Source organism: Pan paniscus, chromosome 4 (genome assembly GCF_029289425.2).
Source record: "Pan paniscus chromosome 4, NHGRI_mPanPan1-v2.0_pri, whole genome shotgun sequence".
Classification (NCBI taxonomy): domain Eukaryota; kingdom Metazoa; phylum Chordata; class Mammalia; order Primates; family Hominidae; genus Pan; species Pan paniscus.
In genome coordinates, this window is record NC_073253.2 from 172,824,818 (window position 1) to 172,837,496 (window position 12,679).

The 12,679-nt window shown below is 43.8% G+C and overlaps 1 protein-coding gene across 3 annotated transcripts in view; it reads right to left on the minus strand.

The window, feature by feature from the left end:
* LOC117980444 (protein FAM153A) overlaps window positions 1–12,679 on the minus strand; it is a 76,659-nt gene that overhangs the window by 39,393 nt on the left and 24,587 nt on the right. The window contains exon 1 of one of the 3 annotated variants that reach the window (XM_055113068.2): window positions 3,055–4,130. The exons of the other annotated variants lie outside the window; for them this stretch is intronic. Coding sequence (XP_054969043.1) covers window positions 3,055–3,085 — 31 coding nt within the window. The 5' untranslated portion in view covers window positions 3,086–4,130. Of the gene's footprint in view, window positions 1–3,054; window positions 4,131–12,679 lie in introns of those variants that run through there. 3 annotated transcript variants of the gene reach the window in all.

Here is a 12,679-nt window from a genome sequence, read left to right on the forward strand (position 1 = left end):
TGTTCACTGATAAGAATTATTAAGCTGTTAAGCTTCAAAACGATACAAAAGATCTTACATGTATATTGCTAAGTAAAATAAGTTAGTTATACGTAGCTACATACTCTATGATTCCAACTCTATAAAATTCTGGAAAAGGAAACCTATAGAGGCAGTAAAATCATCCATAGTTGTCAGGAATCCTCAGAAAAGGAGAGGAATTAGTAGATGCAGTTCAGGTCATGTTTAGGATGTGAAATTATTCCGTCAGGGTGACAAAAGACATTGTCAGTTTGTCAAAACCCATAGGCTGGACAACACAGAGTGAACCTTGATGCTAACCCTAGATTTCTGTTCATAAGAATGTATCACTATTGGCTCAGTCATTGTTACGAGCGTTGTCACACTCACAAAGATGGGATCACCAAAAAACACTGAGGAAGGTGGGTATATGGAAATTTTTGTTGCCACTTCCTCCATTTTTCGGTTACTTCCAAACAGTTTGAAGTGATGTCCATTACTTTACAAACCTGGCAACACTGTCTCAGAAAAAGATCCTTTTTAATTAATGTTTTAACAATCAGCAAAATGTCTACAATTTGCACTGAGATGTTATTTACTATTAAAAGTAAACCCAAATCTGGAATGGAAATACACCTTTACTCCTCTGGTTGTAGCACTAGTGATTGACTTAACACATTTAAATATGCACACATGAAATAAAGAATATAGCATCGCAATTTTATAATTGTCTGAAATATGAGACACTGAAGAATCTAGAAATCATATCATGAATGAACTGAATGACTGAATTTCCATAACACCTTCCATTGATGCAATTCTAGGGTATATATGGCCGGGATGCCAGTGATGCCAGTGATAGGTGATTGGCTTCTCACGCTCGCGGTGGCAGACGGTGGATTCCCCTGGCATCTTAGGATACACTATTTGATCCTCGTCACAACACACTGGGAAATGAATTAAAATAAAGACAGGTGTTGGTGTCTTGCCGCAAAAGATCAGAGAAATGAGTAATTATTTATTCACAGCTTAAATGTTTGATTCCACTGTTCATCATCTGCAGAGCAAAGCTCCCTGAATCTGAGTTGGGCTTCAGAAAGACTTGCACTGTGGGTTGCACGTATAAGTGTGCAGGCAAATGCCTGTATTAAGATGAGACATTACAGAAAGGTAGTAGATTGGAGTGACCAAGAGCATAGGGTCCGGAGCGTAGGATCTGAGCTCAGGGACTTCTGAGAAGCTGCTAGAACCTGAGGAAGTTCTATAGATCCCTCTGTGCCTCCTAATGGCCTACGTTATGTTAAAAGGGTAAGAATAGTTAAATGGACCTAAAGCCTTAAAACGGGTGCTTCCTAAGTGCCATAAAGTGTTCAATTATTTCATGTCTGGAAGAATAAGCCAGGCCCTTGGTAGTGGTTAATAGAGAAGCCACTTGGGGGACTCCAGGGCAGTGGAGGCTAAAATTCTTTTCATTCTTGACACGGGTCTCATGCTTTAGAACTCGTGAAAAGTTTTTGTTTGAATTTCCTGTGATGCCCACATCGGCCCAGAGAGATGGGCAGAGCAGGGGCTGCCACTCAGAGTTGACGGTTCAGGGAAGTGAAATGAAGAGATTTGAAGCGACCTGCCTAGGGTCACAACACTGACGAATGATAGATCTGGGACAAGAATTTGGTTGGTTTTCTGGGGACAGAGATCCCTGAATACCTGAGGCCTCTAAATCATGGCCTGGACCCTGAACCTGGAGCTCTTTCCACTCCCTTTCTCAATCCTCCTGCACCAAGGGCTCTTCAGGAAGGTTGATGTATTTGGAAGAGGTGGTGAGTCCAGAAAAAAGCCAAATCATTTAACAAAACAAAACTCCTGTCTCTAGGTTTTAACTCCTGGGCTAAAATATGGCACTTTCCTGCAAACAAAGCCTCTCTGAGGAACAAATTCAAATGTCTGGTCATCCTACCCATTGCCCTGTATTGTCAGCTGTCTGGCAGTGAGCACCCCTCCATGACCAACTGACCACAGCAAGGGACCAAGTTCTGCTTGGCCCCCAAGGTAGTTCGGAACTTAGGATATTCCAAACTAACTACCACTTGATGGCTGTGCCAAGAATAAACTTCCCTTCAACTGAACCATTCTGAAGAAGCAATTAATGGGAATTAACTGAAAATGTGGCCCCCCAGTGGATTTTTCAGCAGTTTATTCTGTATCTAGTCTATGAAAGAGTGTGTGTGGCGGGGGAGGCTGGGTGTGGTGGCTCACACCTGTATCCCAGCACTTTGGGAGGCCAAGGTGGGCAGATCACAAGGTCAGGAGTTCAAGACCAGCCTGGTCAATATGGTGAAACCCTGTCTCTACTAAAAATACAAAAATTAGCCAGGCATGGTGGCAGGCACCCGTAGTCCCAGCTACTTGGGAGGCTGAGGCAGGAGAATCGCTTGAACCTGGGATGCAGAGGTTGCAAAGAGCTGAGATTGTGCCACTGCACTCCAGCCTGGGTGACAGAATGAGACTCTGCCAAAAAAAAAAAAAGAAAAGTCCAGGCACTGTGGCTCATGCCTGTAATCCCATCACTTTGGGAGGCCAAGGAAGGTGGATCAGGAGGTCAGGAGTTCAAGACCTCCCTTGCCAACATGGTAAAACCCTGTCTCTACTAAACATACGAAAATTAGCCAGGCGTGGTGGCGGATGCCTGTAATCCCAGCTACTCAGGAGGCTGAGGCAGGAGAATTGCTTAAACCTGGGAGGTGGAGGTTGCTGTGAGCCATTATCACACCACTGCATTCTAGCCTAGGCAACAGAGCAAGACTCTTCCAAAAAAAAAAAAAAAAAATTGGCATTGGAAACAGTGTATTTTCTAGAGAAAAGTATTTGAGGCAAAAATCTTGATAGAAGAATAAAAAAACACAAATTGAGTAATAAAACTCTGAAACATATTTATAAATCTGTAGACAAATAGGAGCTGGGGAAATAAAAAACAATCAGAATGACATTTAACGTACAGGAAAACTGGCTCATCTGAAGAAATTGCAGTCAGAAGATGGAAATGAACATACATACCTTCGAGGAAACAACTATAAACACATCCCATTGTGAGTCCTCTGAGACAACTAAGCTGCGTTTACTGCCAACGTTCAGTTGCCAGAATGGCAGTTAAAATGAAAGGCAAGACCTATATCATCAGATCACCTCAGCAACAGGTCACAGTAGAATTTTCGCAAGCATCCATGTCACAATATGGGGCCCAACTGCTGTGATCTAGACCAGTCCATTGTCACATCGACAAGGGGTCACTTAGACTCCGTGTTTCATTTCAAAAACTGAATCTCAGACACACAGTATTATTCTATGTGTATGAAACAAACATTAAAGGAGGAAAAAGATTTGCCTCTCAAATATATTTGATAGTGAAAATTTCAGGGTAAAGATAAGAAAAGCTAATACATTGAGAATAAAGGGAGATTCCAGGCTTGATGTGAAATGCCTTCCCTACCAATTTCTACTATTCCTGAGTCACCAGAGAGTCCTAGCTTCAACAATTCTAAACTAGCTCCAAATTACATTTAAAATGCATTAGTGTAACTTCAATTTTAAAGCCAATCTCTAACAATATAATTCATAGTAATTAAAAAAGATATGATTCAGTACAACTTTCCATCACTGTTGATTCATCACAAGTTTTAAGAACTATTAAATCAAATGGGTCATTAATGAGGCACAAAAACTGCATTAATAGGGGGTGGAGCCAAGATGGCCAAATAGGAACAGCTCCAGTCTGCAGCTCCCAGCGTGAGCGATGCAGAATACGAATGATTTCCGCATTTCCAACTGAGGTACCGGGTTCATCTCATTGGGGATTGTCAGACAGTGGGTGCAGGACAGTGGGTGCAGCGCACCGAGTGTGAGCCGAAGCAGGGCAAGGCATTGCCTCACCCAGGAAGTGCAAAGGGTCAGGGAATTCCCTCCCCTAGCCAAGGAAAGGGATGACAGATGGCACCTGGAAAATCAGGTCACTCCCACCCTAATACTGCGCTTTTCCAATGGTCTTAGCCAACGGCACACCAGGAGATTATATCCTGCACCTGGCTCGGAGGGTCCTACGCCCATGGAGCCTCGCTCATTGCTAGCACAGCAGTCTGAGATCAAACTGCAAGGCTGCAGCAAGGCTGGGGGAGGTGCGCCCACCATTGCCCAGGCTTGAGTAGGTAAACAAAGTGGCTGGGAAGCTCTAACTGGGTGGAGCCCACCGCAGCTCAAGGAGGCCTGCCTGCCTCTGTAGACTCCACCTCTGGGGGCAGGGCATAGCCAAACAAAAGGCAACAGAAACCTCTGCAGACTTAAATGTCCCTGTCTGACAGCTTTGAAGAGAGTAGTGGTTCTCCCAGCACACAATTTGAGATCTGAGAACGGACAGACTGCCTCCTCAAGTGGGTCCCTGACCCCCAAGTAGCCTAACTGGGAGGCACCACCCAGTAGGGGCAGACTGACACCTCACATGGCCGGCTACTCCTCTGACACAAAACTTCCAGAGGAACAATCAGGCAGCATCATTTGCTGTTCCTCAATATTCGCTGTTCTGCAGCCTCCACTGCTGACACCCAGGCAAACAAGGTCCGGAGTGGACCTCCAGCAAACTCCAACAGACCTGCAGCTGAGGGTCCTGGCTGTTAGAAGGATAACTAACAAACAGAGAAAGGACATCCACACCAAAACCCCATCTGTCTCTCACCATCATCAAAGACCAAGGGTAGATAAAACCACAAAGATGGGGAAAGACAGAGCAGAAAAACTCAAAATTCTAAAAATCAGAGTGCCTCTCCTCCTCCAAAGGAACGCAGCTCCTCACCAGTAACGGGACAAAGCTGGATGGAGGATGACTTTGACAAGTAGAGGAGAAGGATTCAGATGATCAAACTTCTCCGAGCTAAAGCAGGAAGTTCAAACCAATGGCAAAGAAGTTAAAAACCTTGAAAAAAGATTAAATGAATGGCTAACTAGAATAACCAATGCAGAGAAGTCCTTAAATGACCTGATGGAGCTGAAAACCATGGCATGAGAACTATGTGACAAATGCACAAGCCTCAGTAGCCGATTCGATCAACTGGAAGAAAGGGTATCAGTGATGGAAGATCAAATGAATGAAATGAAGCGAGAAGAGAAGTTTAGAGAAAAAAGAATAAAAAGAAACAAACAAAGCCTCCAAGAAATATGGGACTATGTGAAAACACCAAATCTATGTCTGATTGGTGTACCTGAAAGTGACGGGGAGAATGGAACCAAGTTGGAAAACACTCTTCAGGATATTATCCAGGAGAACTTCCCCAATCTAGCAAGGCAGGCCAACATTCAAATTCAGGAAATACAGAGAACGCCACAAAGATACTCCTCGAGAAGAGCAACTCCAAGACACATAATTGTCAGATTCACCAAAGCTGAAATGAAGGAAAAAATGTTAAGGGCAGCCAGAGAGAAAGGTCGGGTTACCCACAAAGGGAAGCCCATCAGACTAACAGCTGATCTCTCGGCATAAACTCTACAAGCCAGAAGAGAGTGGGGGCCAATATTCAACATTCTTAAAGAAAAGAATTTTCAACCCAGAATTTCACATCCAGCCAAACGAAGCTTCATAAGTGAAGGAGAAATAAAATCCTTTACAGACAAGCAAATGCTGAGAGATTTTGTCACCACCAGGCCTGCCCTACAAGAGCTCCTGAAGGAAGCACTAAACATGGAAAGGAACAACCGGTACCAGCCACTGCAAAAACATGCCAAATTGTAAAGACCATCAAGGCCAGGAAGAAACTGCGTCAACTAACGAGCAAAATAACCAGCTAACATCATAATGACAGGATCAAATTCACACATAACAATATTAACCTTAAATGTAAATGGGCTAAATGCTCCAATTAAAAGACACAGACTGGCAAATTGGATAAAGAGTCAAGACCCATCAGTGTGCTATATTCAGGAAACCCATCTCATGTGCAGAGACACACATAGGCTCAGAATAAAGGGATGGAGGAAGATCTACCAAGCAAATGGAAAACAAAAAAAGGCAGGGGTTGCAATCCTAATCTCTGATAAAACAGACTTTAAACCAAGAAAGATCAAAATAGACAAAGAAGGCCATTACATAATGGTAAAGGGATCAATTCAACAAGAACAGCTAACTGTCCTAAATATATATGCACCCAATACAGGAGCACCCAGATTCATAAAGCAAGTCCTTAGAGACCTACAAAGAGACTTAGACTCCCACACAATAATAATGGGAGACCGTAACACCCCACTGTCAACATTAGACAGATCCACGAGACAGAAAGTTAACAAGGATATCCAGGAATTGAACTCAGCTCTGCACCAAGCAGACCTAATAGACATCTACAGAACTCTCCACCCCAAATCAACAGAATATACGTTCTTCTCAGCACCACATCGCACTTATTCCAAAATTGACCACATAGTTGGAAGTAAAGCTCTCCTCAGCAAATGTAAAAGAACAGAAGTTATAACAAACTGTCTCTCAGACCACAGTGCAATCAAACTAGAACTCAGGATTAAGAAACTCACTCAAAACCACTCAACTACATGGAAACTGAACAACCTGCTCCTGAATGACTACTGGGTACATAACGAAATGAAGGCAGAAATAAAGATCTTCTTTCAAACCAACGAGAACAAAGACACAACATACCAGAATCTCTGGGACACATTTAAAGCAGTGTGTTAGAGGGAAACTTATAGCACTAAATGCCCACAAGAGAAAGCAGGAAAGATCTAAAATTAACACCCTAACATCACAATTAAAAGAACTACAGAAGCAAGAGCAAACATATTCAAAAGCTAGCAGAAGCAAGAAATAACTAAGATCAGAGCAGAACTGAAGGAAACAGAGACACAAACAGCCCTTCAAAAAATCAATGAATCCAGGAGCTGGTTTTTTGAAAAGATCAACAAAAACAAAATTGATAGACTGCTAGCAAGACTAACAAGAAAAGAGAGAAGAATCAAATAGAGGCAATAAAAAATGATAAAGGGGAGATCACCACCGATCCCACAGAAATACAAATGACCGTCAGAGAATACTATAAACACCTCTACACAAATAAACTAGAAAAACTAGAAGAAATGGATAAATTCCTCGACACATACACCTTCCCAAGACTAAACCAAGAGGAAGTTGAATCTCTGAATAGACCAATAACAGGCTCTGAAATTGAGGCAATAATTAATAGCTTACCAACCAAAAAAAGTCCAGGACCAGATGGATTCACAGCCCAATTCTACCAGAGGTACAAGGAGGAGCTGGTACCATTCCTTCTGAAATTATTCCAATCAATAGAAATAGAGAGAATCCTCCCTAACTCATTTTATGAGGCCAGCATCATCCTGATACCAAAGCCTGGCAGAGACACAACAAAAAAAGAGAATTTTATACCCATATCCCTGATGAACATTGATGCAAAAATCCTCGATAAAATACTGGCAAACCGAATCCAGCAGCATATCAAATTGCTTATCATGATCAAGTGGGCTTCATCCCTGGGATGCAAGGCTGGTTCAACATACGCAAATCAATAAACGTAATCCGGCATATAAACAGAACCAAAGACAAAAACCACATGATTATCTCAATAGATGCAGAAAAGGCCTTTGACAAAATTCAACAGCCCTTCATGCTAAAAACTCTCAATAAATTAGTTATTGATGGGACGTATCTCAAAATAATAAGAGCTATGTATGACAAACCCACAGCCAATATCATACTGAATGGGCAAAAACTGGAAGCATTCCCTTTGAAAACTGGCACAAGATAGGGATGCCCTCTCTCACCACTCCTCTTCGACATAGTGTTGGAAGTTCTGGCCAGGGCAATCAGGCAGGAGAAGGAAATAAAGGGTATTCAATTAGGAAAAGAGGAAGTCAAATTGTCCCTGTTTGCAAATGACATGATTGTATATCTAGAAAACCCCATCGTCTCAGCCCAAAATCTCCTTAAGCTGATAAGCAACTTCAGCAAAGTCTCAGGATACGAAATCAATGTACAAAAATCACAAGCATTCTTATACACCAATAACAGACAAACAGAGAGCCAAATCATGAGTGAACTCCCATTCACAATTGCTTCAAAGGGAATAAAATACCTAGGAATCCAACTTCCAAGGGATGTGAAGGATCTCTTCAAGGAGAGCTACAAACCACTGCTCAATGAAATAAAAGAGGATACAAACAAATGGAAGAACATTCCATGCTCATGGGTAGAAAGAATCAATATTGTGAAAATGGCCATACTGCCCAAGGTAATTTATAGATTCAATGCCATCCCCATCAAGCTACCAATGACTTTCTTCACTGAATTGGAAAAAACTACTTTAAAGTTCATATGGAACCAAAAAAGAGCCCGCATTGCCAAGTCAATCCTAAGCCAAAAGAACAAAGCTGGAGGCATCATGCTACCTGACTTCAAACTATACTACAAGGCTACAGTAACCAAAACAGCATGGTACTGGTTCCAAAACAGAGATATAGACTAATGGAACAGAACAGAGCCCTCAGAAATAATGCCACATATCTACAACTATCTGATCTTTGACAAACCTGACAAAAACAAGAAATGGGGAAAGGATTCCCTATATAATAAATGGTGCTGGGAAAACTGGCTAGCCATATGTAGAAAGCTGAAACTAGATCCCTTCCTTACACCTTGTACAAAAATTAATTCAAGATGGATTAAAGACTTAAATGTTAGACTTAAACCATAAAAACCCTAGAAGAAAACCTAGGCATTACCATTCAGGACATAGGCATGGGCAAGGACTTCATGTTTAAAACACCAAAAGCAATGACAATGAAAGCCAAAATTAACAAATGGGATCTAATTAAACTAAAGAGCTTCTGCACAGAAAAGAAACTACCATCAGAGTGAACAGGCAACCTACAGAATGGGAGAAAAATTTTTGCAATCTACTCATCTGATAAAGGGCTAATATCCAGAATCTACAAAGAACTCAAACAAATTTACAAGAAAAAAACAACCCCATTAAGAAGTGGGCAAAGGATACGAAGAGACACTTCTCAAAAGAAGACATTTATGCAGCCAACAGACACATGAAAAAATGCTCATCATCACTGGCCATCAGAGAAATGCAAATCAAAACCACAATGACATACCATCTCACACCAGTTAGAATGGGGATCTTTAAAAAGTCAGGAAACGACAGGTGCTGGAGAGGATGTGGAGAAATAGGAACACTTTTACACTGTTGGTGGGACTGTAAACTAGTTCAACCATTGTGGAAGAGAGAGTGGCGATTCCTCAGGGATCTAGAACTAGAAATACCATTTGACCCAGCCATCCCATTACTGGGTATATACCCAGAGGATTATAAATCATGCTGCTATAAAGACATCCACACATATGTTTATTGTGGCACTATTCACAATAGCAAAGACTTGGAACCAACCCAAATGTCCAACAATGATAGACTGGATTAAGAAAATGTGGCACATATACACCATGGAACACTGTGCAGCCATAAAAAATGATGAGTTCATGTCCTTTGTAGGGACATGGATGAAGCTGGAAACCATCATTCTCAGCAAACTATAGCAAGGACAAAAAACCAAATACCACATGTTCTCACTCATAGGTGGTAATTGAACAATGAGAACACATGCACACAGGAAGGGGAGCATCACACACCGGGGCCTGTTGTGGGGTGGGGGGTGGGGGGAGGGATAGCATTAGGAGATATACCTAATGTTAAATGACAAGTTAATGGGTGCAGCACACCAACATGGCACATGTATACATATGTAACAAACCTGCACGTTGTGCACATGTACCCTAAAACTTATAGTATAATAAACAAAAAATAAAAAATAAAAAAAAACAAACAAAACTGCATTAACATAGATGTTGCAATTTTTTTCAGGAATTATCTAATTGAAGGGGTGGTTAACAGAATTTGGGAAGGAACACATATTACCTGTGTAAATGGAGAATTTTAATTGTCAACAACTGAATAGAAAATAGGGCAGGTGTGCACATATATATATACACATATATGAGAGAGAGTGAGAAAACTCAATTAAAAAATACTAGACCACAGATTTATATCTCTTAATGCCAAATTGGGAAAGACTTTTTTTTTTTTTTTTTTTTTTGAGATGGAGTCTCGCTCTGTCGCCCAGGCTGGAGTGCAGTGGCACGATCTTGGCTCACTGCAACCTCTGCCTCCCAGGTTCATGCCATTCTCCTGCCTCAGCCTACCGAGTAGCTGGGACTACAGGCGCCCGCCACCGTGCCCAGCTAATTTTTTGTATTTTTAGTAGAGACAGGGTTTCACCGTGTTATCCAGGATGGTGTCGATCTCTTGACCAAGTGATCCACCCGCCTCGGCCTCCCAAAGTGTTGGTATTACAGGCGTGAGCCACTGTGCCCAGCCCCTGGAAAAGACATTTTTAAAAACAGAATATGTTAGGAAGAATAAAAAGGAATGAGCATAAGGCTTTCCTTCCTGGTGCCACCTAAGTGTTCACAGTAAATGAAAAGAAATGAGTCTTTTACACTGGTAGCCAAAGTCCTTTGACAAAGCTTTGTCACGGTGTCAGTGCTATATGATTGTTCAATTAATAAATCTGGAAAGATGTGCAGAAACTTAACAGTTGTTACTTCCAGAGGCAGAAGCTGGCAGGCTACAGAAGAGGAAAAGACAAGTCCAGATTTCGGTGTGCATTCTTCTGTACCTCGTGAATGTCCTACAAGTGTGTTATTCCTGATGTCTTTACTGTGATTATTTTTAAATAAAAAAAACTAATACCCCCAAATGCTGGTAGAAAACAAACATTTCAATTTGCTAATGCTTCACAGGGACAAGAATCCAGGTAAGACACAGAAAAGATAGCTTATTGGTCCTTGTTGATGTCTGGGGACTGCAGAGAAGTCTTATGAAGCGGGACTGAATCCACAGCAGGAGGTTGGAATCATCTGGATATGCCGTCATGCACAGGTCTGCAGAGGAACTTGGGCTTGGCTGGAGAACTTACACGACTACCACCCACACTTCCACACCCGCTCAGCCCAGCTGCAGCAGCTTGGCCAAGATAATGGGCGCTCCTGCTCAAACGAGATTTCCCAGCTTTGGCGGAGTTCATCACCAGCCTCGCTAGCAGCGAATTCCCACTTCTATGCAAAGGAAACTGCCAACGAGGTTACAATCAATTTTTTTTTTCCTAGAGTGAGACCTGGCCGGAAAAGGGCAGGCCATCCTAGTGGCCTGTGAATGACCTTGTGAGGGTCACCAGGCCCCCTCGGCTGCAGGGCTCCAGAGCCCTCCCCTGGCCAACTACATCATGCACTGGCCCTCGCCTGGGGTGATAAGGCCAAGGCATCACCAGCTTTGACCCTGATGCCTCTGGCCTGGGCAACTGTCCCCTGTGCACTCAGCAACGCACATGCTAATTTAATCCAATCTGTCAGCCCAGGCACCTGGAGCTGAAATGGCCTGCCCGCTTTTGCCCCACCCCAGCCCCTTTTCAACATTAACCTTGAGAGTCCGTGGTGCGTTCTTTGTGAGTGGGCCAGCTCCAGGTGCTTCACCCACATCGCGTACTTCATCAAAACCACTGTCAGAGGTAGGGCCTGTTAGGATCACTGTCTCACAGAGGAGGAAACTGAGGCAGAGACAGGGTAGGTACCCCAACTGAGGACACACAGAGAATAAGCTAGGATGGAACCTGCTGGCAGGCCCGGACTCCTCTGCTCAGTGACAGCCATGCAGAGAAGCCGGGGCACCTTAAGCTGCCATCCCTGTGCCACTTACCCACCTGCTTGTGGCCCAGGCCAAAAACATCCCCATAAATAACCATCCGCAGCTGCCCTCAGCCTCCTCTAGAAGGCAGGTGCCCCAGAAGCTTCCTCACAAGCTCTTTGACATTTCAGCGATATGCGGGTGGCTGAGGAGCCCTGAAACCAGGTGAAGGTCTGGGAAGGTGAGACGGGGGATTTAGCTCAGGCAGTGCCCTCCGGCAGGGGCAGGCACTGCAATGGGCACCTGCTTGGGAGGAACACCTGACGTGGTTTTCCCGATGCTCGATGCTCAGGGCCTCACACTCATCCTTGCTGGACATAGAGAACTAACTGAGCTTCGAGGGGTCCTTCCCTCAGCCCTGCCGGGTCCTGGTGCCACCAAACACTTAAGAATGTGGACGTGACAAAGTTAAAGAGGTGAGTGCCTGTGCACACCAGTGACATGGGACTTACAGCTGGGGATGGGTCAGGGCAGCCCTGGCGGAGCAGCTGCCATATGGGGCACCCCCTGCAGTGACAGTATCAGATGTGTCTCCACCTTCCCAGGGTAGACTGTGGGGTAAAGCTGGGCTCCTCTGAGACCCACTGCAGCTCTGGGGCAGAAAGGGGTCTGGATATATCGTCATCACAGGCTGAGAGGAGCAATGTGGGTGACGTGGCAGTCAAGGTCCCAGGCGGGGCCGACATGGACTCCGGAGCAGAGTCCAAGGGGAGCTTGGGAAGTGAGCACAAAAAGGCCTGAGGGTCTGTTGGGGTGGAGGGTAAAAAGAAATCTGGAAACCTCTAGAGCAGATTCCAGCCCAGCACAGACTGAAGGTCACACAAGCCCAGGGCACAGCCAGGCAGCCCAGTGCTGGGGCACAAGTCACCTGC